The 17,477-nt window shown below is 51.1% G+C and overlaps 2 protein-coding genes across 18 annotated transcripts in view; one reads left to right on the top strand and one right to left on the bottom strand.

The window, feature by feature from the left end:
• LOC123857111 (olfactory receptor 10V1) overlaps nt 1–2,770 on the bottom strand; it is a 70,379-nt gene extending 67,609 nt beyond the window's left edge. For 14 of the 15 annotated variants that reach the window (XR_010406840.1, XR_010406841.1, XR_010406851.1 and 11 more), the window contains exons 1-2: nt 2,202–2,770; nt 1,574–1,774 (exon numbers count right to left, since the gene is read on the bottom strand). The gene's annotated coding sequence lies outside the window, so the exon portion shown is untranslated. Of the gene's footprint in view, nt 1–252; nt 1,326–1,573; nt 1,775–2,201 lie in introns of those variants that run through there. The other variant, XR_010406853.1, reaches the window with a different exon arrangement.
• A 99-nt stretch (nt 2,771–2,869) lies between these two features.
• STX3 (syntaxin 3) overlaps nt 2,870–17,477 on the top strand; it is a 45,059-nt gene continuing 30,451 nt past the window's right edge. For all 3 annotated transcript variants that reach the window (XR_010406854.1, XM_064576371.1, XM_064576372.1), the window contains exon 1: nt 2,870–3,004. Coding sequence is in view for 2 of the 3 variants with exons in the window: in XM_064576371.1 (XP_064432441.1) it covers nt 2,975–3,004 (30 nt within the window). In the remaining variant the exon portion in view is untranslated. The remainder of the gene's footprint in view (nt 3,005–17,477) is intronic.

Genomic DNA, 17,477 nt, shown 5'->3' with positions numbered 1-17,477 from the left:
GCAGACATTTGACCGTCTGAGCCATCCAGGGGTCCCGAGAGCTTTTAAGATCTACTGTCTTGGCGACTTTGAAATGCACAATACATTCTTGTTAACTCTGGTTGCCATGCAGTATGTTACATCCCAGGACTTATAACTGGCAGTCTGTACCTTTTGACCTCCTTCATCCATTTTGCACCCCCACCCCTAGCAACCACCAATCTGGTCTCTGCATCTGAGTTCGAGGAATCCAAATTTCTGATTACCCTGTAAATATATTTTGATAAGGATAAGGAATCTTTTGAAATAAGAGATCCATGAATGAAAACAAAGACAATAGGACGTTCTTGATCTTGAAGAGGTTGGGAACCACTAGTTTTGACCAGCCCCCTATGTCACAAATGAGAAAGAAGGTTGTGTGATGTGAAGTGACAGCCATTGTGTGGCAGAAACTCTGCCTAGAACCCAGGCCTCCCAGCTCTGTGTCAGCAATCATTCTACAGCCCCATAGCAACTTTCCCTTCATGGAAAGGACAGATACATTTCTTAAATGTTTGGACAAAGGCAAGGAGCAAGAAATCGTGGTGAAAATTATAGGGAGGGAAATTTTTGTTTTGTATAGCAATGAACAAACAAACAAACAATGGTTGGAACTCTTCCACCAGGAAAGATGCTTCCTTGAGGGTGTCTGGAAAAATTGTGAAACAATTAAGATGGAAAAAAATATAAAAAAGATTACCAGGTGTCAGATGGCCTGCTAGGCCTTTCTGGGTTATTTGCTTTTATTATTGAACTGTGCCTCCTATGGTCTTGTAACTATTTTACAATTCTGTAAATTGTAGAAAACTGCTGGTAATGCAAATAATTCTTGTCCATAGAGATGCAAATGAAATCTTTCTGATGGAGGTGCCATTGATCTCCTCCCACCCCCAGAAACCAGTTTTGCGTTTAACATACTCATTTCAGCATTCCTGATTGCCTGTATATGTGTGTTCTTTGGGTCCTTCTCTAAACAGTTTTTTTTTGACACCTTAATCGTTCCCTCATTAATTTCTCAGGACCCTGGGATCATGACCTGAGCCGAAGGCAGACGCTTGACCGAATGAACCACTCAGGAGCCCCTGATTTTATCTTTTTAAAAACAATTATCTTTTTTTTTTTTTTAAGATTTTTAATTTATTTTTTGACAGAGACAGCGAGAGAGGGGACACAAGCAGGGGGAGTGGGAGAGGGAGAAGCAGGCTCTTCGCTGAGCAGAGAGCCCGATGTGGGGCTCGATCTCAGGACCCTGGGATCATGACCTGAGCCGAAGGCAGACGCTTAACGACTGAGCCACCCAGGCGCCCCTAAAAACAATTATCATTAACAAGGAGGCCTTGAATGTTCCATCTCTGGATGTGTTCAGGCAGAAGCTGAATGGCTAACCCTGATCCTTATTCCAGACTCCTATGGCCCTTTCCAGACTTTAATGTAGAGCTGTTCACATATCTGTTTCCCTCAGGAGACTCTCTTTTCCTAAGGCGCGGGACCTAGCCATCCATCCCCACTAACAAAAATTTAAAGAAAGGTGGGATACGGTTTCTGACTTACTCACCTTTTCCATGTATGACCACCAGGGGGCGCAGAAACCTTCCTTTACCAAAGTCGGGAACCCACCTAAGGGAAGGCCGGGGGTGGAAGTGTAGCCTACAGGGAGCATCTGGGCTGAGAATCACAGAGTTCATCCGTCCGACCGCCTACAGACCGTATCTTTATGGGAGGCGATGAAGTCAGCATGGAGCAAGCACTACGATCGCTGAAGAGGGCAAAGTTCTGTTAGAATTACGAAAATATTTACAGCCTTTTAACCTGAATACATCTAGCACATTCTTCTCCTGACTTGAGAATTCAGTCTTGGGACTGCCAGACCCACTTGCTGAGCATCGCCCTCCGCGGGGTAGATCATTGATTCCCAAGGGGGAAGACGAATGGGGAAGAGGGAAGAGAGGGTGGGGTGGGGTGTAGAGGGAGGGGTCAGCACGAAGGTCCCGCCCACGTTTTCAGAAGACACATCCCACCCGGGAACCTCCACCGCGTAGGAACGGGGACCGCTTCAGCTTTCCGAATAGATGGTAACACACATCTCCATCTTACCACCCTGCGCTATGCGGTACGAGCCAGGCATTCCTCCTCTGTCGCCCGGGCCTCACGGCACACCGAAGTGGCTATTTACTCTGACTTACAGACGCGGAAACGGAGTCCCGTAGAGAAACGGCGACTTCCCCAAGTGGTACACGTTCTCAGCAGCAGGTGTTGTTGACGTCAACACTGGCCTGCTTCCATTTCTCGGAGCAGCCCCGATTGCCCACGGCGTCAAACCCAAATTCCTCGCCCCCAGCTGTTCCGTCCCGTCACACTCCCAGTTATTTCCTCTAGGAACACGCGTCCACGGCGCCAACCCGCAGGCCCCCGGACGGCCAGCTCCGACCCTCGGGGCGCCCTTCCTCCCGGCGGCACGCCTGGCTCTCCTCCCGCCCGCGAGGCGCAAGGCGCTTCGCCAGAGTCCTCGGCTCGCGGGACTGTGTGCGGCTGGGCCCGGCGCAGCCTGGCGCGGCCGGTGAGCGGCGGTCGGGCGGAAGGGATGGGCTCTCCAGCAGGACCTCCCCGCCCCCCGAGGGGCCAGCCGCGCGGGTCGCGGGAGCCGCGGGGGCGCAGACCCGCTCGGGCCCTTTAAGGAGCAGCGCGGGGCGCGGCCCAGGTGAGGGGCGGGCCAGCCGGGCGGATCTGCGCTGCGCGCCGGCGCCGACCCGGGAGCCGGATTTGGAGCGCGCGCGCCGGCGGGGCCGGAGGGGGCGGCGCGGCGGAGCCTCCAGTGGCCTCGGACGCTCCTCCTAGCCCGCGGCCGCCGCCCGCCGCCGCCTCTGCCTCCAGCTCCTTCGCCCCGGCCCGGCCGGCCACCACTTCCGGCCGCTCACCTGGGACGCGCTCCCCTGCCTCCGGGCGCCTGGGCACCGGGATGAAGGACCGGCTGGAGCAGCTGAAGGCCGTGAGTCCCGCCGCACCCGGGAGCTGGCGGGCCGGGGGCTGCAGCTGCGCGGGAGAGGGCTTCCCTTTGCTCCCCACATCAGGGCTAGAGGGGGCCCCCGCGCGAGGCCTGGGCTCCCCGCGCTCCAGCCGCATCTGCGCCCCTTCCGCACCTCCCTCCCCTCCTCTTCGGGGTCACGTGCCGGTGATTCATCCCTGGGCTGCGATTTCCGTGGATGCCAGCAGCTCTCCCCCCCCCCACCCGTCCCTCCCCCAAGCTGGACAGTGTCACTCCAGAGCTGGGGTCCGCAGGTGGGGGCTGCCTGAGCCCAGCGAGGTTCTCTTTGAGGTCAGGGGTCACCTCCACCTGCCTGCTACTGCCTGGCACTATGCCCAGGGGCAGCCTCCTCCTACCCTCCCTTCTTGTCTCCCTGGGCGGGGGGCGGCGTCGAATCGGGCTGCCCCTCCCCGCCAGGAGCAGCTCAGAGCTCCTGGGTGACCTCCTGAGCTGTGAGCTGGTCACATGCCAGGATGGGCCCCGCTCCTCGCCATTCCGAGGTCTATAATTATTAATTTCTCCGTCATCCTCGGGACAGCTGAGCAAAGGATCCGAAGGTGGACCGCCTCCCGTCCTACTGCACAAAAGCTGTAAAACCTCAGGCTACTTACTCTTCTGAGCGTCTGTTTTCTTATCTGTCGAGTGAGGATGATCATAACTTAGAGATTTGTTATGATATCAAATGACATAATGGGGCTTGATATGGAGAATTGTTAAAGCGTAGGTTTTTGAGTCACTGACTCATTCAACAAATAATTACTGAGCACATTCTATGGGGCAGGCCCCCTGCTAAGCCCTGGGGATTGGGTGACACAGGCTCTGTCTTCACGGAATTTTATCATTTTATTATTATTATTATTATTATTTATTCTTATGTTAATCCCCATACATTACACCATTAGTTTTCGATGTAGTGTTCCATGATTCATTGTTTGTGCATAACACCCAGTGCTCCATGCAGAACGTGCCCTCCTCAATACCCATCACCCGGCTAACCCATCCTCCCACCACCCTCCCCTCTAGAACCCTCAGTTTGTTTCTCAGAGTCCATCGTCTCTCATGGTTCGTCTACCCCTAATCACGGAATTTTAAATCTAGCCTTTGATAGATACAAAGCAGTCCCTCTGCCTGGGAGCTTGTTAGGCATGCGAAGCCTAGGCCCCTGCCTGAACCTACAAAATCAGTCTGATCACTCACGAATCTCCCCAGGTGATGCATCTCCCCAGGTGATGCAAGACCACGTTCAAGTTTGGGGAGCACAGGAATGGATAGAACTGGGCTTGCCTCCTGGCTACGCTGCTTACCCTGAGCCTAGTTTTGTCATCCGTAAAGTGTGTGGTTGTGAGGACTGAGAGCGTGAGAGAGCACGCAGAGCCCTTTGTAAGGTGCAGAGCACAGGTAGGATTAATAGATGGTAAATATTATGCTGATAGCTGTCGAAGCTCTTTGGAAAAATGCAGGCCTCCTGCAAGCATGAGGGACTGCTGGGATGGTGTTGCACTCTTCCCTTGTCTCTGGTGAGACCTTCATGCCCCTCCGGCCTGCTCTGCGTGCTCTGGGTCCTAGGGCTGCAGAGGAGGCGAGGGTGATGGGGAAGAGGAGAAGCAAAAGGCACAGCCACAGAGAGTGGGAGGGAGCCTCCCTGCCTCCCGCCTGCTTGCTCGCTCTTTGTCATCTGAGCCTCCTAGCATCCTGGTCACGGACAGGACAGATTTTATTGCCCCTATTTTTATACAAGAGGCAAGTAGAGCTCAGCTTGGGTAGGAGGGGTGTCCCAGAGCTGGGCAGGGCACAACCCGGGGAGGAACCGAGACCCCTGGCGCTCTCCACCTGACTCTTTTCTTGAGGCGTGCTGGTTGGGGAGGCAGAAAGGAAAGGTTTTGAAGCTCTTCCTCTATCGGCCAGCACACCCAGCAATCCTAAAACAGCGCAGAACTGAGCAGCGGGCAGCGGCGACTCCCTTCCTTGTGTTAGGAAATTCATTTCCAGAAGAAGATAGCCCACAGCCCCTTTCAAGCCTACTGTGAACAAAAAGCAAAGAACTTTGAGTTCTGAGTTTCCTTGCCAGGAAAGCCAAGCAAGTCCCCTTGCTTCCCCGAGCCTCATTGTTACCCTCTGTCAAATGGAGCTTCACCCCTGGGGAAGGTCAAAGTCAGCCTGAAGGCTGTGCAGTTATGGGGTGCTGCCCTGGTGTTTTGGAGCAGGGGTTTTGCTGGTAGAGCTGTGCAAAGAGGACCAGGCTGCAGGTTCAAAGGTTCTAATTGTCGCCTGGCCACCGAATAGCTGTGTTCCTTCGTTTCCGTATCCTTATCTCTCTGCTTCTCTGTTCCTCTTTTGTTAAACGAGAATTTTGGTTCATCTCAGAAGCCCCTCCTGGCAAATGTTCACGTCTTCTGTGAAGGCTGTTGTTCAGGTTTGCATGGATTTTGGTTTCTAGTCCACACCCCATCCCTGGCCCCCTGCAGGGGAGAGATGCCTTCACTGCAACAAGATAACCCCCTCTGATTCCTTTCATCGATGAAGGATGTTAGTTACCCTGTATGAAACCAGTTTCACACCGAGCAATCCTGTGTAATCTCTGTGGCATCTTTCTAAACCTTTGGGGGAGGCGAGGTGAGAACTGCCTCCAGATAGTTGGAGGGCTGTCATGTGCAGGAGATTAGCTTTCCTCCTTGTAGATAAAAAGAGAAGATTGAAGTTGATGGGTAGAACTAAGGACTCTGCACAAAAGCTTTGTCAGTAGTCAGAGCTGCCCAAGGATGGACTGGGCTGGCCAGAGAGGTTGTGAAGCCTCAAGCCTGGGGGTGAGGCAGGAAGCTGGCGGGAACGTCCAACGTTGTAGGAATTTGAGCAGCTCTTTGAGGGCTGGGGGGCAAACAAAAAGATTTCAGGCCCTCACCCACCCTGATGATGTGTGGATGCTTTGTTGTCTGTGAGCCTGTGCTAGGCACCATGAGGCTCTGGGGTTTCTAGGACCGAAGTCTCAGTTGCGCCCATAAAGTGGGTCATCGTACTTTCCCCATAGGGCCATTGTGGAAGTTGGATGAGATAATCCGAGATAATCACCTGCCATAGGACATGTGAGTTCCCCAACTTGACCTTCTGGGAGCCGCATCCACACTGAGGGGGCATACCTCCAGAGGCCAGGGTCACAGACCTGACTCATCCCTTGCCCTGCTCTTCCTGGTAGACTTAGTCAGCAGCCTGCTTCGCCAGAGAGTAGGACAGGCTTGCCAGGATGCCTACCCTCCAGCCCGTCTCACAAGGCGGTTCTTGCTGATTTCTCACTAGTCGAATTTTGGGTCTGCTGAGTCCAAGCAATTCCTGTCCCAGCTCTCTTTTCATTCCGCAAACATTTACCGACCACCTACCATGGCCCAAGCACCGGTGAAAGGTACTGGGCTATACTGGTGATTACCACCTATTCCTGGATGTTCTTACGAAGTTCAGAGAGGGAGACCCACAAGAAGCAGAAAATGATGATACCATCCTTGTGGTGGAAGCCACCATGGGAAGACCCCGTTGACTGGCCTCCGGGGACAAGGCACTAGAGAGTGGGGGGTGCTTCCCAGAAGGGATGCTTGAGCTCAAGTCTTGTTAAGACCAAGTCCCATCTCTTCAAGGAACGTAGAGTCTCCCGAGAGGCGAGGATCCGGGATTTTCTCAGGCACTCTCCCATTGGTGAGTGCTTCACTTCTTCACCACAATCAGTGCTTTGGGACTTCTATGTTCTGGGAATGCTCATCCTCATCCTTTTGGACCTCTTCCTGCTGGACATCATGTTAGGCAGAATTAGGACACAGAGTCCAGGTCTTAAAGAATAAATGGTCATGTATGAAAAAAACCCCCAAATCAAAGGTAGGTAATGATGGCAGTGATGTAGGGAATAGAGGTCAAGGACTTTGGACCTCTGGAGGACTAGAAATAACTTGGGGTACACCAGGCCCTCCGAAGCCAGTGCCCATAGGGACACACTAATGAAATCAACCATGTGGGGCTCTAAAGGCCAGACTAACTCTTTATTCTTTCTGTTCTGTCTGTCTTGCTGCATCCCCAAGGGCTCCTTGGCCTCCTGCTGCATTTGACATTCTGGGGTCTCCGTAGGACCAGAGGTCCCGATGATAAGGGTTTGAGGGTACCCCCCCTCAGAAACATGGGGCTGTACTTTCCTTTAAAGCTTACTTTGTAAAGGAAATATATATTGAACTCCTACTGTGTGCCAGGTGCTTTGGTTCATAACCAAATCTTTTTTTTTTTTTAAGATTTTATTTGACAGAGAGAGAGAGAGACAGCGAGAGAGGGAACACAAGCAGGGGGAGTGGGAGAGTGAGAAGTAGGCTTCCTGCAGAGTAGGGAGCCCGATGTGGGGCTCGATCCCAGGACCCTGGGATCATGACCTGAGCTGAAGGCAGACGCTTAACGACTGAGCCACCCAGGTGCCCCCATAACCAAATCTTAACATCCTGACTTGAGAATCTCTTTGCTGAGATTCAACCTGAGAATCTCTACATTGAGCTTCAACTTAAGAACCTTTTCCCTGAGATTCTGTCCTTTAGTGATAAGATTTCTTACTGGTCAGTGATTTCTTCCTGGGAGGATTCACCCCATGGGAGAGCAGTTTAGATGGAGCAGACAGGAGGCCCAGCTGAGATGAGTGACAGTGGATTGAGTAGGGATTACGGACTCATCAGCCAGAGGCCAGAAGAGAAAATGCTTGGTGGAGAGAAGGGGATTAGATTTATTTTTGTTCCTGGGAGTGAGGGGGAGGCCGGGGCCTGGCAGAAGCGGGGGGAGAAATGCTGGTTTGTGTCATGCTCTCTCCCCTCCCCTACTGTCAAAATTCCTACCTATCTTCCAAAACACATTCTTTACACTTACCCTAACTGCAGCCTAGATATTCTCCCTCCAGTCCAGCTGCCCATATGGGCCGTATTCCTTTGCAGCAAATGCCTTTCTCCTATTAGGTCAGTGGGGTTTTTGTCACCACGGAGCAGGCTTAAAACCACCTTCATTTGTTTTTTTTTCATGAGTTGGACTCTTTGTCTCCTAGGTCCTATTGTCTTTAAGATTGATGATTCTAGGGGTGCCTGGCTGGCTGGGACTCTAGAGCAGATGACTCTTGATCTCAGGATTGTGAGTTCGAGCCCCACATTGGGTATAGAGATTACTTAAAAATCAAATCTTAAAAATCAATAATTCTCTTCCTCGTCACCAGATCATCAGCTGCTGTAAAAACGATCATTTATTGAGCGGCTACTTACTGTCTGACAGGACTTGTGTTAGGTATCTTACAGACATTGTCTCTAACCCTTTCAACCCTGCAAGGCAAGGTGGTGTTTTATATTATTCCCATTTCACAGGTCAGGAGATTGAGACTCCGGTTTGATTGACATTCCAGTTGGGAAATGTTGGGATCGAGAATTGAACATGTCTGTCCAGCTTTTTTCGATAGCCCTGCACCGTACTTGATCCTCTCCCCAACTACCCTGCACTGCAGGCCTCTAGACGCAGCAGCAGAGAGGGTATTGCTGTGGGACCCCAGTGCCTAGTGCTCCGCATGGTGGTTATCCAGCAAACATTTGTGTATTGATGAAGCCACAGCTTGGCCCTTACACATCCCTTGCTCATCCTTATGGCTTCGGCTTCCCTCTCCATTCCCCGTGGGCTGGTGAAGTATAGCATTTACTCAGGGAGCCCATGACTTTGCTAACGAAGCCAGAGGTCACTGGTTCTATCCTCAAGGACAAGGTTGGAGGAGTTCCAAGGCTCCTAGCTGTTCCTAAACCCTTAGCCCAGTTCATCATGGAGGGTGGCCCCGTTTAGAAGGACAATGAAGGAGAAGATGTGGGTGCCACGGTGAAAATCTAGCTCGCCCCATTTCTCCCCTGGCAAAGTCTTAGACATCTCTTAATGCTCTGTTCCGATGTCACCACAGGGCGGCCTCCACACCCTGAGCGGGCAGCATTTCTGATTCCTCAAACTCTTTATTCTTGTTGATGGGTAACAGCGGGGACCTAGCGTGTGTCAGAAGCTGCCTGCCCTGCGTGTGTGCTGACCGGGGGAGCACAGACCACACAGCCCACAGCAGGGAAGGCTGCAGACCACGCTACAGACCTCCAGTGAATGTATGGAGACAGTCTGCAAATGAGCTGACTTGGATTCTGGAGTCCCTGAGGGGTTGTACCTGCAGCTACTTGGATCTCGGGCCTCTGCAGCTTCCTCCTGTCACCAGTGTCCTCAGTCTCCACGGTCAGGTCAGCCGGTTTTCTGGCAGTGGGCCATTTCCATGGCAGCATTCCCCTGTGGGCACTGTGAGTGCCGTTCAACCTAAAGGAGATTAGGGGAACAGCCGCTCTCTGGGGATGCTTAGCTGTCTGGGGTAGAGCAGCGTAGTGTGGCATCGGGCTTGCTTTTTTAAAAAATAAACTTGTAACTTTGGACTAATTTTAGATTTGCAGAAAAATTACAAAGACAATACAGAGAGCCCCTGTCTACCTGCACCTGGTTTCCTCCCTTGATGACACCTTCCATTATGATGGTACTGCTAAAACTCAGGAACCGATATTGGCCTGTTAACTCACTGAGCTCCAGACTTTGTTTGGATTCCACTCATTTCCCCACGAACGTCCCGTTCTCTGATCTGGGATCCAATCCAGGACACCACACGGCAGCTAGGTGTCCTGCTTCCTTCGCCTTCCCTGGCCTGTGATGGTTTCTCCGTCGTTCCTTGTTTTCCACGGCCTGGTCAGTATGGCTTGTGTGTTTTCATGCCTCGGAAGTGTATTTCCCGAGGCCAGTGCTGCCTGCCGCGGCTGGGGTGCGCTGGCTGTTGGGAGGCGTCGCTCCCTGTGGTTGAGAGCAAGCGCTCTCCTAACTCAGGCACTCACCATCTGCGCCCTCTTGGGCAGGTTGCTTGGCATCTTTATGCTTTCATTTTCTCAGCTGCAAGATGGGGAGGGTCCCCAGAAGATCGTTACGGAGATTAAATGGTAAATGTAAAGTGCATGTCTTAGAAGAATCCTCAGCCCGTGGGGAGCGCTGGATAGATGGTACCTCATGTAAATAAGAGTGAAGTGTTCTAGAAGGATCATGATGGGGAGGGGGCTTGTGGGACAGGGGCTGAAAGGAAGTGTTGAGCAGAAGGCTGGGGATGAGTAGAGAGGAAGATGTTATTAGTTCCTCCATTCTGTGCCCTTGAGAATGGGATGCTGTGGGGTGTTGAGAGGTGGGGTGTGGAGGGAGAAGAAGTCAGAAAAAAGTGAAGACAGGCTGGAGTAGGGGGGAAGAGCTAGAAGGGGACCTGAACTCTCCAGGGGGAAGCAGAAGATATTCTTTCAGTCTCTTTGAATGGCTCCTGGGACGTGAGAGCATGCAGGAGAAGGGGTGGTCTTCTCACTCTGGTGGTCTTCCTGCAGGTATCCTGTGGGTAAATCCACTCATCTTTCAACATTTCCCCAAGGGATCACCTTTGCACACATTCTCTAATAGGCTTCTCTCCTCGCCAGGCGGGAGTCCCCCTTGGATTCAGGCGAGGTTGGGCATCCCGTCTTCTCCTGAGTGTGTGATTCCTTAAGTGCTGTCCTCCCCCACCACGTGGGGTTGTAATGACCCGTGTGCCGGGAGTTGGAGCCAGTGAGGTCCTGGAGAACAGGGGGTGCTGAGTTTGGTCTGTGCATCCCCAGTGTCTGTACTGTTGTCTGGGAAATGATGGTGTTCAGTAAATACTGTTGGGTGAATGAATGGATGGGACCTTGTAGTGGGAAAGAGAATGTGTGGATGTGGGGTTGGTTATGACACCCCATCGTCTCTCTAAGTTAATGCACTGTGAGCCCAATGGATTGGACCAGGCAGGGTTCTGTCCTGGCTTTGTTCCATATTAGCTGTGTGATTCTGGATGGATTAACCGCCCCCCACCACAGATTCCTCATCTGTATAGACAACATCTACCCAGGACATTTTTCCTCCTCCTTTTCTTTGGGTGAACTTCCATCCCTTTTCACTGTTCCTTCTCCAGACCTAGCTCAGGTCCCGAGAAGCAGAAACAGGTGGTAATTAACATGGCACTAAGGATGGAACTTTGATGAGTTTTGTATCCAACAAACGGAAAGCAGGGTCTTTCCAAACACATGTACAAGATCGAAAAATACTGGCCACGTACGAAGACCTGAAGAAAATATGTCAGATTGCACAGAATGTGAAATCCTTTAGGCCATGTTCCCTGACTATGACATAATAAAATTAGCAATACAGTAACCATCCTCCCCCACCCCCCGGGCTTACCCTCTTTGGAAATTTAAAAAAACCTTTCTAAATAACTCTGGGATTAAGAAGAAACCAAAAAGGAAATGACAAAATATTTAGAGTGATAATAAGAGTAGTAAATACCAAAATTTGCGAAAGTAGCAGAAGCAAAATTCAGAGACAGCTTTATTTCTTTAAATACATATTCCAGAAAAATGACTTCATTCAAATAAATGAGCTAAGTTTCAATTCACGCTGAGGGACCTGCCGTCCCCACCTGAACATTGGTATTAGAATCGCACCTTTGGTAGAACTCTCTTCAGAGGAAACAGGCCCGGTTCTCTGCTTAGGTGGCATGGTCTCGAGCATTTAATACGGACCCAGCACTGCTCTCAACATTTCATGTGTATTAACTCATTTAATCCTCACAGCAGTTCTGTGAGCAGATTCTTCATGTTGCAAATGAGGAAACCCCAGCACAGAGAGGTTCAGTAACTTGTTTAAGATCACACAGCTACTGAGCAGCAGAGCTGGGTTCTCAACTTGGGCCTGTCAGATGCATCTGTGTCTCTATATACATGCATAAGAGTCATAGGATTTACGCGCATAGGTAACTTTTAAAAAAAAATTATTTATTTTAGAGAGAGAGCAGGGGGGAGGGGCAGAGGGAGAGGGAGGGAGAGCGTCCCAAGAAGACTCTGCGCTAAGCGTGGAGCCCAACGTGGGGCTCAACCTCACGACCCCTGAGATCATGACCTGAGCCGAAACCAAGAGTCGGTCGCTTAACTGACTGAGCCCCCCAGGTGCCCCTGTCCTGGTAACTTTTTCATTCATGCACATAGATTAATCCAGTTTCATTTTACTGACCTTGCAGCATCCCCTAAAATTAGTGAGGGTGTGTCAGGAGCCGGAGTGGGAAGGACATCTGCAGACAGAGTGTGGAGGGTAAGAACCGGGGCTCTGGCCCCGCAGACCTGCTTTGGGGCCCTCACACCGCGCACTTACTAGCCAGAGCACCATGGACACGGTATTTAACCTGATTGAGAGGTTGCCTCATCAGTCATTGGAGAGAATAATAATAATATTCTCAGTTGACGTGAGAATGAAGTAATATCTTTCAACCACAAGAGTGTCAGTGACAAAATACACACATAGAGTAGTATTGTCATGGCAGAATGTGTGGAGTGAGTGGGGCCATCAGGGACTTCGTCTCTTGTTCAGTTGTCCACAGACTCGCTGGCCTTGGGCTAGTCTGGTCATGGGCTTATTCCTCAGTTCTTCATTTTCCAAAGAGGGCCAGGGTTGGCCTCAACTTGTTCATCCAGGAGACATCTTGAAAGTAAAAGTGTGAGGCTCACCAGGCTGTTGTTTGAGGCTGACTCCTTTTGATTCATCTGACAGGGTGCGTTCAGCAGAAAGGGAAGTGTCCCCTCTGGGAGGGTTTCACTGGAAGAGAAAACAGGGTGGGAGGGAAAATGGGTGTTGGAGAAGGGCCATCAGCCTCTGTAGGTGGGGAGCACAAGAGCACCGAGTACCTATTGAGAGCTGACATGCTTGCTCAGAATTTCTGGCTCTTTTAATTGAAGAAGAGGGACTGGAAAAACCAGATGTTGGCCAGTGTGTCATGGGCGTGTGTATGTGTGTTTGGAATCCTTGTCAGTGGTGGTGTTTGTCTCTGGGAATCTGCAGACCCTCATTCCGGAGGGAGGCAGATGGGGTAGGGGGCAGCGGGGACAAGGAAAGTCACATACCATTGTCTCTTTGCATTTATCGGGAGAGAATCTGGGCTTCTGAAGAGGAGTGTGTAGCTCCCACGCAAAGAGCTGTTCTGTTCCCCCGTGGGGAGGAGGAAGTGTATGAATTTGTGCTCACCTGCTTGAGCCAGGAGGGCCCTGTCTCCCCCCCCCCCGCCCCCGCCCCTGCTACAATCCTTTAATACCCCGCTGTGGGACGTAAAGGACCAGATGTCCCTTCCTAGTCCCTTCCTATTCCGGACTGCTGGTGCCTTCCCCTCTGAGTATTTCCCTCACCCCGAAACCTTCCCGAGAGCTCCCGGGCCTTCTGGCTTGTCCTGGGACCCTCTTGTCTTCCTGAGGCCTGGCCACTCTGGCAAGGAGGGAATCGGTGATTTCTTCATTTGGGATGGCTCCCTTTTTCTTTCTTTGTCCCTCCCTTCTGTCTTGCTGCTCTGATTTGTATGATCCTTGAGGAATTGCCGATGATTTAAACTTACATTGCAGCCGTATTTTTTTTTTTTTAACATTTTTAAATTGAAGTGTAGTCGAAATGCAGAGTTATCTTAGTTTCAGGCATACAACACGGTGATTTGACAACTCTGTATGTTACGCAGAGCTCACCATGGCAAGTGTAGTTACCCTCTGTCACCTTATAGCGTTATCACAGTATGGACCATATTCCCTGTGTCGTACCTTTCATGCCTGTGGCTTATTTATTTTATAACTGGAAGTTTGTACCTGGAAGGAGTGAGGGGATTTCTTTCTCTATCTCTCTTCTCTAGAAGGCATCCATTTGTTGAGGCCTGGGGTTTCCTGGCTAGCTAAGCTTGCTCGTTTGCTTGCTTACTTGCTTCCTTTTTTCTTCCTTTCTTTTTTGACATCAGGACTCTTTCTTCAAGTGAAATGTTACATTCAGCCCCGGTGTATAAAGCAGATAAAAGGGAAGCTGTGCAGATTTAAGAGTAGGGAAGGGCCCGCCTCCCTGACTCCCCCTCCCTGGCTTCCCTGGGCGCTCTGGGGGGCACATGTCGAGTGTCCTGGGGTTCCACAAAGCCGTACTGGAGAGGTAAGCTCCTTACTTGGTGAGAAAACCCAGGCTTAATGAGACAAGCAAGCGCCCAGCTGCTCTCCGTGGCTCTTGGTTGCTCTGGGCGATAGGCTGCTTTGGGAAGGGGTGCTGGAATAACAAGGGCATTGGACAGACAACTCAGGCTTGAGCCTAGACTCTGCAAAGCAGAGGCTGGGAGACCCCGGGGAACTTAGAAGAACGTCCATGACTTGCAGGTCCTCAACTGTGAAACATAGACGGGGCTCACTGACAGGGCGAACGTGAAGCAGCTGGGGTGTCTGGTCGGGGCTCTGCGGCTGGCAAATGTTTTTATTAAAGAAGCTAACGAGGGGGACCCAAGTCAAATAGACTAAGGTTGACAGAGAAGGCAGTTAGTGTGGAGTGAGAGGAATTAGAGCTTCGGCCCCCACACGTTGTGCTCTGGGCCCCTGAACTCTCCCCACTCTGCAGAGAGGAGGTCGTGGTCACGGCTCCCTCCGCGGGACTGTGGGGCCCATTTGGGTGGCAGGGATGGGTGACAGACTCAGCGCTGCCCCCTGGCAGATCTCCCATCTCCTGGGGGGTTGTGGCCCGGGGGCAGCAGGAGGCTGGGCCTTGGGGGAGGGGAAGGAAGTGGCCGGCTTGTGGTTCTCAAGAGTTTCTGCTGCGGCCCCATGTTGCAGTTGCTGCAACGTTCCTGTTGCCACACGCCTTGATTCTTTGATAAAGATGCTGAAGTTCTTTTCCTGGCTGTGCTCAGTCATGTGGGCTGAAGAGAAAGGGTGCTGCGTGCTTTCCCTGCCCTTGGGCTCTCCGGGCTGAGTCAGAAGGGATGAGGGGGTCTCTCTGGGATCAGTTAGATCCCCCAGTGCAGAAGCCTGGTGGGAGTCCCCATGTCTTGAGACTCCGGATAGATCCCCGTGATAACGGCCTCTAGCTTGGATTCTCTGGACTAAAGCATGTGCTGTCATCACTGGTGTTAATTCTTGCACAGCGCAGTGCAAGAGACTCTGCGTGGGAAGATGGGGATCCAGAAACCCGAGTGCTATCCCTGGCGGGTCTGAAACTCAGTGTTTGGCTGTGGGCCTTGATTTGCCCATCTCTCAGTGAGCCAGTTGGATGATAGAATCTGTAAGGTTGCATTCAACTCTAAAAGCCCTGTATCTTTTTTTTTTCCCTTTCCTATTTAAAGGTACTTAGATCCAGGTTGAAGCTGTAGAGAAGTTGGCTAGATCTTCTATACGGCCGTGTTTTTGAGTTGTAACTACGTGCTGTCCATGGCCTAAGGAACTTAAAATATTATCGAATTCTCACAAAAGCATTGGTAGGCACTATTATCCCTATTTTGTAGATAAAGAAACTGAGGCTCAGACATGTTAAATCAGTTGTGTAAGGCTCCGCGACCGGTATATGATGAAGTGAGTTATGGAACCCAAATTGTCATGATGCTCTGGAGCCGATCTTACTTTCCTAGCCATTAGCGTGAGGACTTCCTAGAAGGAGGAGAACTCACTCTTTTAGACACCATGTCTTTATGGCAAGGTGATAGGGAAACTGATATTTATTAGGCAGTGGTGTGTGCCCAGTATTGTGCTAGAAACCTTCCGTATGTGGTGTCTTCCAGTGCCCATAAATGTCATAAGGTGTCTGGTAAATGCAACGAGTAAGTGGTAACAACAGGTCTTAGACCTAGGTTGTGAGTTTCCAGACTTCGCTTTTCCCGGTTCACACATTCTCTCACTGAAGATGGAGCAGGCTGCCCCCCTAGAGCCTGCTCCAAGCTAAGAGGTGACGTCTCGGATTGGGGGGCACCCTGTACAAATTCCAGGGGTCTCAGAGATTTATGTCATGACTGACAGCAAGGTGCCTGCCTTCCATGCTCCAGGACACAGCTGTTCCCAGCTTCCAGAATCTTCCCTCAGTCCATCCCAGGATGGTAGCCTCATCCCACTTCCAAGACGTCTGTAGAGAGGAAACTCAACAAACACTTGTTAACTCACCTTCCCAGAGGAAGACTGGGCCCCTGTTTTCCAGGGAGAGTCACAGAGATCCTTCCTGGGACATGGAGCTCTCTGGAGGCTGCCAAGAGGCCCATGTACTAATGATAGTTGATAAGAGGAGCGCCCTGTCTCCACTTTACTGCCGTCTCTGCGGAGGCTAGTCGTTCAGTCAGCTAAAATTGATTCCATTTCCCTTACATATCTAGCCCATGGTAAGTGCTCCGTGTGCACATGGAATGAGTGACAAGAGCCAATTCCTCCGAAACGGATTTTTTGAAACATTAGAAGAATACTGTTCAACTCATTGGAAGAGTGCTGGGAAGGTCGGTCTGTGGAACCTGCTGGAAGCGGAGGGGCGGCTTCGGGCTTCGGAGGAGTAGAGGCAAGGGTGGCTCTGCAAAACCAGCAGGTATCTCTGTTGGGCACTGCCACCCACTCCATTCACTTTGCAATTCAAATTCCTCAGGGAGCTTGGGTCCAGATTGATCCCCTTCACTGTCCCCACACAATTCTGGGAAGGTTATCTACACAAAGGAAGGTGTTCTGGGCAGGAGCTTGCACTGAGAGTAGCTGTTACAGTAGATAAGGCGACCCTGGCCCTCCAGGGGTTTATAGCCAGTGGGGGAAGATTGATAAGTAAAGGAATAATTAACAGTAGGCTGTGCTGGATGCTATGGAAGGTTTGCACTAAATGCATTGGGACCTTAGGGAGGTTTTAAATTTTGCAGGAGGGGGAAGTGTCAGGGAAGGCAGACAGAAGAGATGGTGTTGAGATTGAATTTTAAAGGCTAAGTAAAATTTTCCAGCTGGTCCTTGTGTGACAGACAGTTAAGCAGATGAAAGAATGGAGTTGCAATTGTCTGGTCTGGAGAGTGCATCCTAGAGGGAGGAGCATGGGTGGGACGAGACCTTAATGGGGCCTCTGTGCTCTATTAGGCATGGGGACTTTTAATCTGAGGAGATGAACAGAAGGAATGACTTTTGAGGAAGTCGATTTCGGGGGTTGTAACACTGCCCTCAAATTCAGTTTCTTTGAATGTGGCTGTTAAGTTTGGGTTGCTGATGGTTCCAGACAAGCCAGAGAATGACATGATGGGGGAGCCAGTCAGAACAGACTCTTCCCATCATGAGAGTCTCAAATTTCAGTGGGAATTCCCAGTAATTCCATCCTCTGTTGGAGATGGGGTTGTGTGTTGGGGGGAGGTTGGTGGCAGGCTTTCATGGCCTGTGGCATTCTGAGTGTTTGAAGAGTGACACGTCTTGGTTTGGAAAGCCCACTGGATGTCATGGAGAAGCAGGTGTAGGGGATTTCCCACTCCCCACCTTTACTCCCAAGAACCCATTCTCCCTCTGTGCTTAGAAATGGTCAATGTGTCGTGCAGAGCTGGGGAGAATGTAGAAACAGCTCAGGC

Source organism: Mirounga angustirostris, unplaced genomic scaffold, assembly GCF_029215605.1.
Source record: "Mirounga angustirostris isolate CCGP_5_RB_7025 unplaced genomic scaffold, mMirAng1.0.hap1 SCAF_13, whole genome shotgun sequence".
NCBI lineage: Eukaryota > Metazoa > Chordata > Mammalia > Carnivora > Phocidae > Mirounga > Mirounga angustirostris.
The sequence above is the reverse complement of the archived record's forward strand: the minus strand, read 5'-3'. Positions and strand labels throughout refer to the sequence as shown.